The sequence below is a fragment of the Mus musculus genome, chromosome 13 (assembly GCF_000001635.26).
Source record: "Mus musculus strain C57BL/6J chromosome 13, GRCm38.p6 C57BL/6J".
NCBI classification, from domain to species: domain Eukaryota; kingdom Metazoa; phylum Chordata; class Mammalia; order Rodentia; family Muridae; genus Mus; species Mus musculus.
The window spans coordinates 120139018-120157296 of NC_000079.6; the positions used below are offsets into that span (position 1 = coordinate 120139018).

Consider the following 18279-nt stretch of genomic DNA (forward strand, 5'->3'; position numbering starts at 1 on the left):
AGAGTTCAGTAAAAATTTTTATTCTTCAATAGAAAGATGGAATGGCCTTTTGAAGACGCAGTTACAGCGTCAATTAGGTGGTAACAGCTTGGAAGGCTGGGGCAGAGTTCTTCAGAAGGCAGTATATGCTTTGAATCAGCGCTCGATATATGGTACAGTTTCACCCATAGCCAGGATTCATGGGTCCAGGAATCAAGGGGTGGAAAATGGAATAGTTCCACTTACTATCACTCCTAGTGACCCTCTAGGAAAATTTTTGCTTCCTGTCCCATAACTCTAGGTTCTGCTGGCTTAGAAGTTTTGGCTCCAGAGAGGGGAGTGCTCCTACCAGGAGCTACAACAAACATTCCATTGAACTGGAAGCTCAGACTTCCCCCTGGTCATTTTGGGCTACTAATGCCCTTAAACCAACAGGCTAAAAAAGGAATAACAGTGTTAGGAGGGGTGATAGATCCAGATTACCATGGGGAAATTGGATTACCTCTTCACAATGGTGGTAAGCAAGATTATGTCTGGAGTGTAGGAGATCCCTTAGGGCGTCTCTTAGTACTACCATGTCCTGTGATTAAAGTCAATGGGAAACTACAACAGCCAAATCCAAGCAGGATGACCAAGGATGCAGACCCATCAGGAATGAAGGTATGGGTCAATCCTCCAGGAAAAGAGCCAAGACCTGCTGAGGTGCTGGCTGAAGGTGAAGGAAATACAGAATGGGTAGTAGAGGAAGGTAGTTATAAATACCAATTAAGGCCACGTAACCAGTTGCAGAAACGAGGATTATAAAGTAATATGAATGCCCATTGTAAATTTACAAATGCATTTGCGATTGTACGAGGGATAGTTATATCATGTTAGGCGTATTCACAACCTTGTTATTGTTTCATGTGAACATGAGATATTATTTGTGTCAAGTTGACAAGGGGTGGATTGTAGAGGCTATTCCTGGTTGTCAACTTGACAATATTTGGAATGAACTACAATCCGGAATTGGAAGGCTCACCAGTGACCCTTATCTGGAGGCTTGGAGATCCTTATCTGGATCTTGGTTTGAAGATCTTGAGCCATAGTGGCTATGGATTCCAGAAGATTGAATCTCCGAGTTTAAGGAACACACCTTTAATCTGGGCTACGCCTTTTATCTGGGATTAAAGGTGTGGTGGAACACACCTTTAATCTGGGCTACACCTTCTGCTGGAGACAATATAAGGACATTGGAAGAAGGGAGTCTAGCTCTTGCTCCTTCTCCTGCTTGCTGCGTGAGACTGAGTAACTGCTAGATCCTTGGACTTCCATTCACAGCTGCGACTGAACAATTGTTGGGAATTGGACTGCCGACTATAAGTCATCAATAAATTCCTTTACTATCTAGAGACTATCCATAAGTTCTGTGACTCTAGAGAACCCTGACTAATACAATAACTTAGGTAGAAAAGTGCTCTGAACTCACACAGGAATAGAGAGATATGGGAGGGTCAAAAAGTGAGAGTGAAGACCATCTGTGCAATAGCAGATCCTAAGGAACATGAATGACCTCACATGGAGAATTTGAACTGTCATGGCAATGTCCCTCCATTCAAGCAGAGATTAAAGAAGCTTTGAGAAAAGAAGGAGGCTGAGAGCCAAGCTGCAGCAGGCCGTTCAGAAGGGGCATCTTGAAGAGAACTCCTGGCTCTAGAGGAAGTAAGTTGAACTGAGTGGACAGTCAGTGAGCCTCATATGAAATCCTCTCACATAAACATCTCTGGGCTGCAAAATCAATGCTCTGTTTCTGGCCACATAACAGAAGAAAGAACTTTGAGCAATGTGACTATCATGCTTCTGTCTCATGATGCCATGCCTTCTGTCTTTGATGCTGGAGTCTGTCTCCTGAGATTCAAACTGCCTTAGAGGTTTGAAAACCTGGGCCCACTTCTTGTATTTCTTTTTTTTAATGACTTATTTATTATTATATGTAAGTACACTGTAGCTGTCTTCAGACACATGAGAAGAAGGCATCAGATCTCATTACAGATGGTTATGAGCCACCATGTAGTTGCTGAAATTTGAACTCATGACCTTTGGAAGAGCAGTCAGTGCTCTTAACTACTGAGCCATCTCTCCAGCTCCCATGCCTAATTTTAATGATGGTTCTTAAATACATTAACCTCCCTTCTAGCCCACCACCAACCAGAGGTAGTAGAAAAGAAAAGATATGGGTGAAATGGACCTGTTTAGAAATGGTTCTTTGGAGCAGATTGCATCTTCGTTGCCAGCAGTTCAGTTCACAGGTCAGCAGCTGCAGCTCGATTCACTCGCAAACACTTCACGGATACACCAGCAGTCTAGTTTGGTAATGTCAGGATAGCAGCAGCAGTGGCATGACCTCTGCCAGGCCTCTGCCTCCACACGAGTCAGCAGAAGAGACCAGGGCCAATGGGAATGCTAGGAAAAGTTCTCAGCTGTGCCTCTCTCAGTGAAGCCGTGAAAATCCAGGACCAACAAGCATGCACAGCTAACTCTAGAAGCAAGCAAGCCTAGTTCAGCCTCCATCACTGTCTGAGGAGTGAGTCCTATTTATGCCTCAGCATGAGTCTTACCTCAGTATATGAGTCTGTATCAGCTGACATCACTCTGCCAATCGGTCCAGTTCCAAGGAAGGAGCAAGAAACCACAGCATATCACCAGAAGTTTTTGTGTGTGTGTGTGGTGCATTTCTCTCTATGGAGTCCAAGTGCTCATGCAGTGAGAGCAACTGGCCTCTTCTTCCTGCTGCTGTGCCTACCCTGCTGTGATAGACTGTATCCCACTAGGACCATCACACCCTAAATAAACCTTTGTTGTCTTCAGGGTCAAAAAACAAATAATCATGTATTTTAGTGCTTAAAGCCAAAATGACCAAAAGAGCTTGACATTGACTCTGTTTTTTCTATGCACAGAACTAGAGATAACCTGAAACCTTGCTGGTGTTTCAGTCATCCAATAGCTATAGGAAAGATCCCTGTACCCAGATGTGGTGGTCTACCTTCTGTACCCCACAATACATGCACCTGATATTAATTAATAGGGTATCAGCATAGAAGCTTTTTCATTCTTTATATATGTATCAGTTCATCCATTAATTCATCTATCTACTTTCATTCATTCATTCTGTGATGGTTTAAAGGAAGGCGGTTGTCAGAGGCTCATATTTGAATGTTTGTTTCCAAGTTGGTTGAACTCTTTTGGAATGATGAGGATGTGTGATCATTCTGGTAGAAAGTGTTCTCTCTGTTTCTCTCTTTCTCTGTCTCTCAATGTCCCTCTATGCCTCCCTCTGCCTCTGTTTCCTGTCTCTGTCTGTCTGTCTCACTGTCTGTCTCTCTGTACACAGACACCACCCCATAGCCTTACAAGTGCTCAGATTATTAAAGAACCTGACCATCTGAAATTCTTTTCATCAAATATCTATACTCAACATGAAAAGAATCCATTATGTTTTGACACACGGCCTAACTATGCAATCCTTGCTGTCCATTTAATAGCTCTGTAGACCAGAAAAACCTTGAACTCAGAGAACTTCCTGTTTCTAAAGTGTTAAAATTAAAAGAGTTCACAGCATGCCTGGTTCTGCAAATCCTCATTATTTAATTATAAACCTTTAGCGGCCCTTTGCTGTTCCTCAGACTCCATCCATGAACCCCATCTGTTGGCTCTGGCAGTCAAACTTACACAGTAATTTCTGAAACAGGCATGGCTTAAAGGGACGTGTTTTGTTCTTACCTGAACTTTTTTTTTTCCTATTCTTTTTTTTTTTTTGGTTTGTTTGTTTGTTGTATTTTTTAAATTAGATATTTATTTCATTTACATTTCCAATGCTATCCCAAAAGTCCAACACCTGCTCCCCCACCACTCCCCTACCCACCCACTCCCACTTCTTGGCCCTGGCGTTCCCCTGTACTGAGGCATATAAAGTTTGCACAACCAGCCTCTCTTTCCACTGATGGCCGACTAGGCCATCTTCTGATACATATGCAGCTAGAGACACGAGCTCTGGGGGTACTGGTTAGTTCATATTGTTGTTCCACCTATAGGGTTGCGGATCCCTTTAGCTCCTTGGATACTTTCTCTAGCTCCTCCATTGGGGGCCCTGTGATCCATCCAATAGCTGACTGTGAGCATCCACTTCTGTGTTTGCTAGGCCCCGGCATAGTCTCACAAGAGACAGCTATATCAGGGTCCTTTCAGCAAAATCTTGCTAGTGTATGCAATGGTGTCTGCGTTTGGCGGCTGATTATGGGATGGTCCCCCAGATATGGTAGTCTCTAGATGGTCCATCCTTTAATCTCAGCTCCAAACTTTGTCTCTGTAACTCCTTCCATGGGTGTTTTGTTCCCAATTCTAAGAAGGGGCAAAGTGTCCACACTTTGATCTTCATTCTTCAAGAGTTTCATGTGTTTAGCAAATTGTATCTTATATCTTGGGTATTCTAAGTTTGTGGGCTAATATCCACTTATCAGTGAGTACATATTGTGAGAGTTCTTTTGTGATTGGGTTACCTCACTCAGGATGATGCCCTCCAGGTCCATCCATTTGCCTAGGATTTTCATGAATTCATTCATTTTAATAGCTGAGTAGTACTCCATTGTGTAAATATACCACATTACTTTATCCATTCCTCTGTTGAGGGGCATCTGGGTTCTTTCCAGCTTCTGGCTATTATAAATAAGGCTGCTATGAACATAGTGGAGCATGTGTCCTTCTTACCGGTTGGAAAATCTTTTGGAAATATCCCCAGGAGAGGTATTTCAGGATCCTCTGGTAGTACTATGTCCAATTTTCTGAGAAACCACCAGACTGATTTCCAGAGTGGTTGTACAAGCTTGCAATCCCACCAACAATGGAGGAGTGTTCCTCTTTCTCCACAACTTCCCCAGCATCTGCTGTCACCTGAATTTTTTTTATCTTAGCCATTCTGACTGGTATGAGGTGGAATATCAGGGTTGTTTTTGATTTGCATTTCCCTGATGATTAAGGATGTTGAACATTTTTTCAGGTGCTTCTCAGCCATTCCGTACTCCTCAGGTAGGAATTCTTTGTTTAGCTCTGAGCCCCATTTTTAATGGGGTTATTTGATTTTCTGGAGTCCACCTTCTTGAGTTCTTTATATATATTGGATATTAGTCCCCTATCTGATTTTGGATAGGTAAAGATCCTTTCCCAATCTGTTGGTGGCCTTTTTTGTCTTATTGATGGTGTCTTTTGCCTTGCAGATGCTCTGCATTTTATGAGGTCCCATTTGTCGATTCTCGATCTTACAGCACAAGCCATTGCTGTTCTATTCAGGAAATTTCCCCCTATGCCCATATCTTCAAAGCTTTTCCCTATTTCTCCTCTATAAGTTTCAGTGTCTCTGGTTTTATGTGGAGTTCCTTAATCCAGTTAGATTTGACCTTAGTACAAGGAGATAGGAATGGATCAATTCGCATTTTCTACATGATAACTGCCAGTTGTGCCAGCACCATTTGTTGAAAATGCTGTCCTGTTTTCCACTGGATGGTTTTAGCTCCCTTGTCGAAGATCAAGTGACCATAGGTGTGTGGGTTCATCTCTGGGTCTTCAATTCTGTTCCATTGGTCTACTTGTCTGTCACTATACCAGTACCATGCAGTTTTTATCACAATTGCTCTGTAGTACAGCTTTAGGTCAGGCATGGTGATTCCACCAGAGGTGCTTTTATCCTAGAGAACAGTTTTTGCTATCCTAGGTTTTTTGTTATTCCAGATGAATCTGCTGATTGCCCTTTCTAATTCGTTGAAGAATTGAGTTGGAATTTTGATGGGGATTGCATTGAATCTGTAGATTGCTTTTGGCAAGATAGCCCTTTTTACTATATTGATCCTGCCAATCTATGAGCATGGGAGATCTTTCCATCTTCTGAGATCTTCTTTAATTTCTTTCTTCAGAATTTTGAAGTTCTTATCATACAGATCTTTCACTTCCTTACTTAGAGTCACGCCAAGGTATTTTATATTATTTGTGACTATTGAGAAGGGTGTTGTTTCCCTAATTTCTTTCTCAGCCTGTTTATCCTTTGTGTACAGAAAGGCCTTTGACTTGTTTGAGTTAATTTTACATCCAGCTACTTCACTGAAGCTGTTTATCAGGCTTAGGAGTTCTCTGGTGGAATTTTTAGGGTCACTTATAGATACTATCATATCATCTGCAAAAAGTGATATTTTGACTTCATTTTTTCCAATTTGTGTCCCCTTGATCTCCTTTAGTTGTCGAATTGCTCTGGCTAGGACTTAAAGTACAATGTTGAATACGTAGGGAGAAAGTGGGCAGCCTTGTCTAGTCCCTGATTTCAGTGGGATTATTTCCAACTTCTCATCTTTTACTTATATGTTGACTACTGGTTTGCTGTAGATTACTTTTATCATGAATGTATGTTGGATATTGTCAAATCCTTTCTCTGCATCTAACGAGATGATCATGTGGTTTTTGCCTTTGAGTTTGTTTATATACTGGATTACGTTGATGGATTTCCGTATATTGAACCATCCCTGTATCCCTGGGATGAATCCTACTTGGTCAGGATGGAATATTGTTTTGATGTGTTCTTGGATTCAGTTACCAAGAACTTTATTGAGGATTTTTGCATCGATATTATTAAGGGAAATTGGTCTGAAGTTCTCTATCTTTGTTGGGTCTTTTTGTGATTTAGGTATCAGAGTAATTGTGGCTTCATAGAATGAGTTGGGTAGAGTACCTTCTGCTTCTATTTAGTGGAATAGTTTGTGAAGAACTGGGATTAGATCTTCTTTGAAGGTCTGATAGAACTCTGCACTAAACCCATCTGGTCCTGGGCTTTTTTTTTTTTTTTTTTTTTTTTTTTTTGGTTGGGATACTATTAATGACTGCTTCTATTTCTTTAGGGGATATAGGATTGTTTAGATCATTAACCTGATCTTGATTTAACTTTGGTACCTCGTATCTGTCTAGAAACTTCTCCATTTCATCTAGGTTCTCCAGTTTTGTTGAGTATAGCATTTTGTAGAAGGATCTGATGTTGTTTTGGATTTCTTCAGGATCTGTTGTTATGTCTCCCTTTTCATTTTTGATATTGTTAATTAGGATGCTTTCCCTGTGCCCTCTAGTGTGTCTGGCTAAGGGTTTACCTATCTTGTTGAGTTTCTCAAAGAACCAGCTCCTAGTTTGGTTGATTCTTTGAATAGTTCTTCTTGTTTCCATTTGGTTGATTTTGCCCCTGAGTTTGATTATTTCCTGCCATCTACTCCTTTTGGGTGAATTTGCTTCCTTTTGATCTAGAGCTTTTAGGTGTGTTGTCAAGCTGCAAGTGTGTGCTCTCTCTAGGTTCTTTTTGGAGGCACTCATAGCTATGAGTTTTCCTCTTAGAAATGGTTTCATTATGTCCCATAAGTTTGGGCATGTTGTGGATTCATTCTCATTAAACTCTAAAAAGTCTTTAATTTCTTCCTTTATTCCTTTCTTGACCAAGGTATCATTGAAAAGAGTGTTGTTCAGTTTCCATGTGAATGTTGGCTTTCTATTATTTATTTTGTTATTGAAGATCAGCCTTAGTCCATGGTTATCTGATAGGATGCATGGGACAATTTCAATATTTTTGTTGTTAATATTGGCATTCTGTTTTTGTGGCTGTCTTCTTTTAGGTTAGTTGAAGAATTACTTTCTTGTTTTTTCTAGGACCTGGTTTCAGTCCTCCCATTATTTTTTTCTATTATTATCTTTTGAAGGGCTGGATTTATGGAAAGATAATGTGTGAATTTGGTTCGTTCATGGAACACTTTGGTTTCTCCAGCTACAGTAATTGAAAGTTTGGCTGGGTATAGTAGCCTGGGCTGGCATTTGTGTTCTCTTAGTGTCTGTATAACATCTGTCCAGGATCTTCTGGCTTTCATAGTCTCTGGTGAAAAATCTGGTGTAATTCTGATAGGCTTGCCTTTATATGTTACTTGACCTTTTTCCCTTACTGCTTTTAGTATTCTATCTTTATTTAGTGCATTTGTTGTTCTGATTATTATGTGTCAGGAGGAATTTCTTTTCAGGTCAAGTCTCTTTGGAGTTCTGTAGGCTTCTTGTATGTTCATGGGCATCTTTTTCTTTAGGTTTGGGATGTTTTCTTCTATAATTTTGTTGAAGATATTTGCTGGCCCTTTAAGTTGAAAATCTTCATTCTCATCTACTCCTATTATCTATAAGTTTGGTCTTCTCATTGTGTCCTGGATTTCCTGGATGTTTTGAGTTAGGATCTTTTTGCATTTTGTATTTTCATTGATTGTTGTGCCGATGTTCTCTATGGAATCTTCTGCACCTGAGATTCTCTCTTCCATCTCTTGTATTCTGTTGCTGATGCTTGCATCTATGGTTCCAGATTTCTTTCCTAGGGTTTCAATCTCCAGCGTTGCCTCACTTTGGGTTTTCTTTATTGTGTCTACTTCCCTTTTTAGGTCTAGTATGGTTTTGTTCATTTCCATCATCTGTTTTGATGTGTTTTCCTGTTTTTCTATAAGGACTTGCAACTCTTTAGCAGTGTTCTCCGGTATTTCTTTAAGTGAGTTATTAAAGACCTTCTTGATGTCTTCTACCATTATCATGAGACATGCCTTTAAATCTGGGTCTAGGTTTTAGGGTGTGTTGGGGTGCCCTGGACTGGCGAGGTGGGAGTACTGGGTACTGATGATGATGAGTGGTCTTGGTTTTTGTTAGTAAGATTCTTACGTCTGCCTTTTGCCATCTGGTAAACTCTGGAGTCAGTTGTTATAGTTGTCTCTGGTTAATGCATGTTCCTCTCGTGATTCTGTTATTCTCTACCAGCAGCCCGGGGAGACTAGCTCTCTCCTGAGTTTCAGTGGTCAGAGCACTCTCTGCAGGCAGGCTCTCCTCTTTCAGGGCAGGTGCACAGAGATCTGGTGTTCAGACTTGCCTCCTGGAAGAAGATGAAGGCCAGAAACAGGACCTGTCCCAGGAGCTGTTAGGTTCTGTAGTCTACACTCTCACCTGTGCAGAGTAGTCTCATTGGGTCTCAGATCCAAGATGTCTCCCACAGATGCTCAGGGTAAGCCCTCCCGGGCCAGGAGGGCTGACACCTGTGCAGAGAAGTCTCTGTGGAGTCCGGGATCTAACTTGCCTGGACTTAATATCTTGCTATCTCTCGGTGGCCAATACAGAAGATCTGAAGTCAGATTGTTCCTTTCTTTGACTGTAACCTGTAGATCACTTACAGCCCCAAGTACCTACACTTCCACTCTGCCCTATTCTAGAAAACCATCTTAAGAAATCCTAGTGGGTGGGCCACACTTTTGTCCCTATAAAGACTGTTAGTGTACATATCCCTCCACCCCAGTGAAACTCCACCCCAGTGAAACTCCACCTACAGGAAAAATCCTCTGACTTGATTAGTGATTATTTCCTACCCTAGATTTGAACCCTCACTTTTCTACTGAAAAAAAAAATACACAGCTATTAGGAAAAATTTTAATTATGTACACTTTCAATCAGAATGCAATGATTCTACATAGATTTAAGGAAATATTCATATCAATTGGACAGTCAGGAGGACAAAGAAAGAGACTTCCAGGCTCCTGAGCATGTAGGGCATTATCCCAACTCATAAGTCCACAGAAGCAGCCTAAGGCTTTTGCTCAGTTTTTCTCTGGCTCCTCCCAGCAAGTCTATTGAAGGACATCAAGGTGTATGTTCTCCTCAAGGCTTGCTTGTCTTTCCTTTTCAGGTACCTCTCTCATGTAAGACTCTGTTTTGATTCATTTCTTGGAGCCCCCCCCCCCTGGCTCCAGAATTCACCTGGGGTAAGCATGTTTCCACCACTTGATGGGTGCTGTCATCTTCTGGCTGGTTCAGAACCCATTGAACCCTTCTCCTGGAAGTGGTTGCTACTTTTTGAATGCCCCAAAGTCTCTCTTCAGTTTCAGGCATTGGCTCATCAAAATGTGGTTCTCTATACACTTTCTGCCCCCTCTCATCTCCAAATGCAGCTCCATCCAGCAGTGTGGCTATGCTGGGGTTCCCAGGTCCACAGCACCAGGGGTGCTGGCAGGAGTGATGGTTCAGTGCCTCAAAGTTATCCATTGCCCAGGCCCATGCCTATTCTCAGGTCATGTCTGGTGGCATGTGGGGCTCTGGGTGGTCGGTCCTTCCTTCCAGGCAGCTCTTCCAAGGCTGATGCAACTAAAGCCATTGCTTCTGTTTCCCAACGAAGCAGCAGTTTAGCAGCAGTTGGGCAACTGTGAATTGGAAGTATAAAAGTCTAGTTATTTCATGTGGTCTTCTGTATAAACTGGAACCCTGAAGAAGTAGGTTCAAGAGTTCCCTAAGTTTCCGGCCGCCGGATTGGAAAAGGAGTTATGGCTAAACATCATCCAGATTTGATTTTCTGCCGCAAGCAGACTGGTGTGGCTATCAGAAGACTGTGTGAAAAAACGGACAGCAAGTGTGTGATCTGTGATTCCTACGTGCATCCCTGCACCCTGGTCCACATATGTGATAAGTGTAACTATGGATCTTACCAGGGCCGGTGTGTGATCTGTGCCGGCCCCAGAGTCTCCCATGCCTACTACTGTAAAGAGTGCACCATTCAGGAGAAGGATAGAGGTGGTTGTCCAAAGATTGTCAATTTGGGGAGCTCTAAGACAGACCTGTTTAATGGATGCGAAAAATAGGGCTTCAAGAAGAGGTGATGGTTGGGTGGCTCCTTCCTCCCCCATCAAACTGCTGCAGCTGCCAGAATAGACACCTACTACCACCAGCCTAAAGGGAATGGAGCTGAGTGTCACCAGAGCAGCCTGCTAGTGCTAGTCTCCGGGCCCCTGCCAGTAGCAAGTGCACATGGAGCATCTGGCAGACTGGAGGAGACATTGCTTGCTTAGTCCCTAGTTCCCTTTTTTTTTTTTTTAAGTTGGAAAAGCAAGGCTCTGTTCTCCACATTGATCCTTTCAACTCAAAAGCCTCAAAACAAGTTGGTGTGTGTCCTTGGTGATGAAAATGTCACGGCAGAAGTGTGGTCTTGCAGCAACTATGATGGGTTTGTCCTGTGATCCTCACTGTGGCTAGGTATGACCTGAACAGTAATGTGACCTGACAATTTGCAGGTGGCACTGGGCTCGTTTTATTTTCCTTGTAAATTGGAGGTTTCAGTTATGCTAATAAAGTTGGCTACCTTCCCCCTTTAAAAAAAAAAAAAAAGGAAGTAGGTTCAAACAGATGTGCTTTCAAGTAAGTGCAACCAGGCAAAGACTGAGTCCTCCTTTTTCCACTGTCCTTATATAGCCCTCCAGCAGAAGGCATAGCTCAGATTAAAGATGTCAACCACCAGGCTGGGATCTAGAACTTGCTTTCTACTCAAACATAGTGGACTCTGGGGCAGAGGGACCATTGTCAGCTTCCTGACAAATACCAAGTAGGCTAAAAGAATGCATTAGTTGTGAAAGAACAGAGCAGTTATCACAATGACAAAGGAAGAGACTCATCATCCAAAGTTCACTGAAGTGTGTGTGTGTGTGTGTGTGTGTGTGTGTGTGTGTGTTGGATGTGAGTTGCTGTGGTCTCTTCCATTGTCTCTCCAGGCTTGGCCTTTGTGCAGAGTATAAACTCCTCTCCTCCCTTTCCTTACTCAACTCTCGGGCTACAGCCAACCCTGCAGTGGTGGTCCTGAGTCTATGCCTCCAGCACTAAGGTCCTTATGTGGATTTTAGTCCTGCTTCCACTTTTCTCACTGCAGCTCTCACATCCTGTTTCTGTTCACACACACTGACTCTTGTAACAGAAAGAGCTGGGGTTTTCCTGCTCAGTGTAACCAATGTATCTTGTGTAAAGAGGTTCTGCCATGCCCTTCTGTATGGCTTATCACCACATGTGTTGTGACCTCGTTCGTTACAGTAGCAACAGGTTAAAGTCATTACTTGAATGTGACCATATCTGAGTCACAATAAGCTCCAGGTGCTTTAGAGGGAAGGGAGTTCTTGGGAAGAGTCTGGTCAGAGCCTGGGTGAGGTTGTATAATTGCTTTGTCCAGGCAATAAGAAATGCACTTTCTCAGTAACAACCACTCACAGGCCCTGCCCCCTTAGATCCTAGAGGTCTCTTAGCTAAGGATGTCAAAAATTCCAGAGACTGTCAGCAGAGAGCATGAAAGTGGAGAAGGCAGGAGAGTCTGCATCATAGGGTTCTCTTTATTCTGTTGGATTTTTTTCAAATGAAAACAACTTGGGTGTGCTAACAATTCCTTTTCCCCCCACTGTTCTACTACAAGCCAAATAGTATACTCTTCCTCTCACAGTTTTATACAACACATTTTTAATCTAAATTCAAGTTTTGTACTCCAAGAAGAACCCATTTTTTTCCATCGTGCTAGTTTGTCTTGTCTTGACATTTCAAGAGTGATTTTTATTAATTTTTGTCTTGGGTCCTGAAACATAAAGGTTTTTATACCATACTCTGACCTTGATTTTCAATATATTTTTTTAAAGTGTGTGAGTATGTGTGTGTGTATGTGTTTGTTTGTGTGTTTGTATGCATGTGTGTATGTAAATGAGTTTTGGTCATTGAACAAAAATACAATCTGAAGGAGTTGGATCTTTCCTTCCACCATATAGATGTCAGGAATCAACTCAGGTTAACTGGACTGGTGGTGAGTTCGTTCACTCACTAATTTGTCTTGCAAATTTCCTCCTGTGTTCTATTCCAAGAAGTAACTGGTTCCCTTGACTGATCTCTGAGGACTCTCAATTCCAGACTAGCCTGAAATTACGCAAAACTAAAATATGTTCACTTATTCAGGGGAGCAGTTTAGTAGGAGTGACTGATCCACTCCTACTGAGGTGCTAAGTCTCCCTAAAAATGCTGATTATAGACAGAGGCAGAGTAAAAATGGATGGCAAAGAAGAGGCATGTGGTGAAAACTGCTTTTTGAACAACCCTGTTCTTAGCAGTAAGTGCAGCTGAGAGTCATTTTCAGACCTGCTAGCCTACATGTATCAATATGGATGATGACTCAGACCACTTGAGCTAACAGAGACACTCTCCAACCTGTCAAGATGCCTGGCTCCTTGCAGGCTGTGCAGAGAGCACCACGTTTCCATCTTTTGTAAGCCATCACCTATGATAGGGGCCTTTGGGCAATTTATGTCCCTGTATGTAAGTCCTGTGTCCCTTACTCCTGTCAGCAACCTCTTCACACCAACATTTCTATAATTCCTGTAAAACAAGTTCGACTCTGATGACATCCTTACTTTGACCTATTGTTAATTCCCTATCTGGGGTGAAGAATTTTATTCCCCAATGAATTGTTCCACACAGCAATAGGAGAGGAGGAAAGGAATTGGAGATCATTGAGGGATCCCTAGATGGATCTCCTGTCTTGATAGCTCCTTCTCTTCCCTTCTCTGGTGGGTCTCAGGTTCATCCAGAAAAAGATGAAGTGGAACTGAATGGGGTTTTCAATGTGATGGAGAAGAGGAGAACAAAGGAAATGCTCATGGTACAGTCTGGAGGTGTCTCTGCAGGAGAAGTTAATTTCCACAGTGCAATTTCTATGGAAGCAAAATAGCTGTGTTACAATGTTTTCCATCTGAGAAATCCATGTCCATTCATTTCCTAAGAAAGGCATACTGAGGGGTTAGTCTTACTGATGTTCAAGAAGAGGTCTCTCATTTAATTCTCTTTTCTCATGTCATTATGCAATCTGCAGTGGTATCTCACACAGTCCAAGATTAAAATACATATGGAGAGAAGTGAACACAAGGAAAAAATCCTCCATATTTGCTTATTATCTAGTCCAGCCCCAGAAGAACTAAATTGGGCTTTTACGTGTTTAAACTTACACTTTTCAAAATATTTCAATTCCCAGAAACCAAACAAGGCTGTTTTAGAGAGAGTACTGAACTGTGAGTTTCAAGATACTTACCATTCAACTTTGATACCGAATTATTTTGATAGTCTTTTAAGAAACTGCTTTCCAGTCTTGCTACGTGGTTCCTGGCAAATATGAATCCAGTTCAGGGCAGCCGGTAGCGCAGCTATCCCAGCAGATCCCTGCCTGCCTTCTGTCCATTAATAGATACTAGAGGATGGAAATGTAATGCACATCAACTCAAAAACATACATAGAAAATGGCGCTGGGGGAATGGGCAGGTAGAGAGAAGATTCCCTGTCCTGAAGTTTCATCTCTACACTCGGCTGTTTCCCATAACCACTCCTCTGGTGGGAATACAGGATTAGCACCTGCTCAGGGCTCCAACTGACCAAAGGACTATTAACAGCATTTCAAAGCAGGACCTGGTAACACATGCCCTTAATCTAAGCACATGAGAGGCAGAGGCAGGGAGGTTTTGAATTTGTACATAGTTTGGTCTAGAGTTAGTTTCATAACGGACAGGGTTGCACAGAGAAACACTCTCTGTAGTGGCTCTTCACTGTTGTCAACTTGATTATATCTACAATTAAGCAAAATCCAAAAATGAAGGGTAGACCTGTAAGTAACTTTTGCTTAATTTGTAGAATGTAATTCATATTTTTGAGATAGGAAGACTTGCTTTTAATGCAGATCTTATTGAGCTTGAAAGACACAGGCCTCTAATCAGGATTGAAGCAAGATATACACGTATCTTTGTTAATGTGATTATTGTTATAAGCCAGGGTTTGTCTATAATACACCTGGATGTGCTGGAACTCACTTTGTAGACCAGAATACTCACAGAGATCCACTTCCTTGATTCAATTCCGTAGTCCTTGGATTAAAGGCGTGAGCAAGCAGAAGACACTAAGATTTAATCCAGACATTGAAGCTAACACACACCTTTAATTCAGGCCACACCTTCAGCTGGAGGCCTATATAAGAACACGGAGGAAGAAAGTTTTCACTTTGCCTGCCTGCTCCCTCCTGGCTAGCAAGTCGATTACTTCCCTAGCAGTAGAGCCTCCTTGCGTGTGGTTCCATCTTCTACTGAAGACCAGCTGAGACATCAAGCCTCGGGAACTGAGAACTTCTGGATTCTTGGACTTTGCTTCCTATCCAGCTCTTGAGGAGTAAGTTCAACTGCAGCCTGTAAGTTATCTTAATAAATGCCCTGCCAAGAAAGAGAGAGTAAGGGATCATTATTCTTAATATTTTAATCTCTAAACTAGGCACCCAAGTAGATTGGATGGTCCATTAGAACTTTTCCCATTGTCTGTCTAGTCGTCGCCTATAGTGTTTAAGTGTAGACAATTGCATCAAGAGTGACAGGATCTTAATTTGAGAAGCTCCACTCCTTTTTGTTTTCTTTTTTTGATTTTTGAGCCTAGGTTTTCCTGTGTAGCACTAGCTGAACTGAAACTAGGCTTGACATCCAGGCCGGCCTTGAGATCAGAGATCCACCTGCCTCTGCTTATGTGTAGGATCTGCTCTTTCCCTAAGGTTCTGGGATGAAAGAATTTTGCCACCAGATTTGGCAGAATCGTGTCTCCTTAGGCACTGCAAATAGATTCTAGGATTGTGGGTTTAAAACCCAGCTTCCCACAGTGTAATGGTTGGGAAGGGTCAAGAAATATAGAGCACAATTAATTAACTGGACTCTTCTCTTAATCAGAAGGTGGAGGACTTATCCTCAGGGATCCATGGATAAAGCCAAGAAGATGATGCAGTCCTTTTCCGGTTTTGTCAAGGATACATCAGATACTGAAGAACATGCACTGCCCAATGCACAGGTCTTGCCAGCCCTGAGTACAAGGTGTTCCAAGTCTGAGACACTTTGTTTCAGCAAAGAGCAAAGCCACTGCTCTGAGGATGGCTGGATTGCCGAATGGGATCTATACTCCTTTTGTGTATTTGAGAGTGTGGACTACCTGAGATCCTACCACAGATTGAATTCTGCCATGAAGAAGGGCACAGAGGTCTTCCAGAGTGAGAGTCAGAGGAAGCCACAAGTGTCCCCAGGAGATGTGGAAAACTACAAAGATACAGAGGAGCCAGACCAACCCTTCCCAAGCTTGCTCAGGGAGAAAGGACTGGATCTTGCAACCTGTGATGGTGGAGACTGCCCTGACCAGGATCCTGTTTCTGATAATTCCAGGCACCTAGGCTGCTGGGCATGGCTTCAAAGGGCTTTTGGCCAGAAGAAGAAGTGAGAAAGGCACTAAGAACTGTGTTTGGAGCCCATCAACCCTGATGCCTGCTAAGACTTGCAATTAGGGAATCTTCTGTCAGCTCCTGCTGTTACAGCAAAGGCATACACGAGGCAGTTGTGTCTTTGCGGACATCTGGGTTTTGGTTGTGTTTGTTTATTTGTTTGTTTACAGCTCTCTTAATAAAAGTGTTAAAAAGCTGAATATTGTGTTCTTCTTAAAGTGGCCTAAGGGAAAATACAAAGGGTGGAGTTGACACAGATGACAAATCTGTATTTATTTCCTCCTGTTTTTTACAGGACTAACTCCTGGTTCTTTTTAAAGGAATTCCTCAGGGAACCTTAGGCATTCTAGTTCTCCTGTGTGCTGAGCCATAAGACAACCAGCACACAGGGAGCAACCTTGAGCACTTTGGGAAACCCTTCTGCTGAATCACAATGGATGATGACTGATCCACCCAGATGCTTCCCCCTCAAATTAATTTAGGGGACACCTACAACTTCCATTTTACTCCTTCTTCCTAATGTGTAGACTAGGCTACCCCTGAACTCAGATTCACTTTGTCTTGCTTCTCTATTATGAGGAGTAGAGGCCTGTGCCACCACTTCTGCACAGGAGAAACTTTCAATGTTTAGAAATTTCCAGAGCAAATTTCTGCATCATAAGTGAACTCATCTGCATAAACAGGATTGCCTAAAGTGAAAAGTCAGGACAGTACTGGCCCGAACACAGGAAACCCAGCAACCTGGCCTTGAGAGGTGGCTTTTATGTGCTTCCAGTCTTGGAAGAGCTTCACATTTTATAAGCCTTAGTTTTGCTGTTGGTCTTCCAAAAAGTTCAGCTTCTCAGTAAGAAATTGATCTGAGGTAGGTATGTTCACTCAGGCGTGTGGTTCTTGGGCTGGTGGTATAGTTGCAAGGAGCTCTGAGGGTACTTACTGGTTAGTTCATATTGATGTTCCTCCTATAGGGTTGCAGACCCCTTTAGCTCCTTGGCTACTTTCTCTAGGTCCTTCTTTGGGAACCCTGTATTTCATCCAATAGATGATGGTAAACATCCACTTCTGTATTTGCCAGGCACTGGCATAGCCTCACAAGAGACAGCTATATCAGGATCCTGTGAGCAAAATCTTGCTGGCATATGCAATAGTGTCTGGGCTTCGTGGTTGTTTATAGGGTGGATCCTTGGGTGGGGCAATCTCTGGATGGTCCTTCCTTCTGTTTCACCTCTGAACTTTGTCTCTGTAACTCCTTCCATGGGTATTTTGTTCTCTATTCTAAGAAGGAACAAAGTGTCCACAGTTTGGTCTTCCTTCATCTTGAGTTTCATGTGTTTTGCAAATTGTATCTTGGGTATTTTAAATCTCTGGGCTAATATCCACTTACCAGTGAGTGCATATCAAGTTGTTCTTCTGTGAGTGAGTTACCTCACTCAGGATGATATCATCCAGATCCATCCATTTGCCTAAGAATTTCATAAATTCATTTTTTTAACAGCTGAGTAGTATTCTATTGTGTAAATGTACCACATTTTCTGTATCCATTCCTCTGTTGAGGGACATATGGCTTCTTTCAAGTTTCTGGCTGTTATAAATAAGGCTGCTGTGAACATAGTGGAGCAGGTGTCCTTATTACAAGTGGGGACTTCTTCAGGATATATGCCCAGGAGAGGTATTGCTGGATCTTGAGGTAATACTATATCCAATTTTCTGAGGAACTGCCAGACTGATTTCCAGAGTCATTGTACAAGCTTGCAATCCCACCAGCAATGGAGGAGTGTTGCTCTTTCTCCACATTCTTGCCAGCATCGGCTGTCACCTGAATTTTTATCTTAGCCATTCTGACTGGTGTGAGGTAGAATCTCAGGGTTATTTTGCTTTGTATTTCCATGATGATTAAAGATGTTGAACATTTTTCAGGTATTTCTCAGCAATTCGGTATTCATTAGTTGAGAATTCTTTGTTTAGCTCTGTGCCCCATTTTTAAATGGGGGTATTTGATTTTCTTGTGTTGAGCTTCTGGAGTTCTTGTATACATTGGATACTAGTCCCCTATCTGATTTAGGAGTGGTAAAGATATTTTCCCAATCTGTTGGTTGATTTTTGGTCTTATTAACAGTGTCTTTTGCCTTACAGAAGCTTTGCAATTTTATAAGGTCCCATTT

At 42.2% G+C, this 18279-nt stretch overlaps 1 protein-coding gene and 1 pseudogene across 2 annotated transcripts; both read left to right on the forward strand.

Moving 5' to 3' along the window:
- The first annotated feature begins 1228 nt into the window (after window positions 1-1228).
- On the forward strand, window positions 1229-16318 carry Gm20767 (predicted gene, 20767). Of its 2 annotated transcripts, NM_001039648.3 has the most exons (3): window positions 1229-1680; window positions 14821-15058; window positions 15582-16318. In NM_001039648.3, the coding sequence occupies exon 3, from the start codon at window positions 15610-15612 to the stop codon at window positions 16117-16119; it is 510 nt and encodes a 169-aa protein (NP_001034737.2). In that variant the 5' UTR covers window positions 1229-1680; window positions 14821-15058; window positions 15582-15609; the 3' UTR covers window positions 16120-16318. The 2 variants fall into 2 exon arrangements, with proteins under 2 accessions (NP_001034737.2, XP_006517797.1); XM_006517734.2 differs by lacking the exon at window positions 1229-1680 and having other exon boundaries at window positions 14870-15039; window positions 15582-16317.
- Window positions 10354-10676, forward strand: Gm20769 (annotated as a pseudogene).
- Window positions 16319-18279: the final 1961 nt, after the last annotated feature.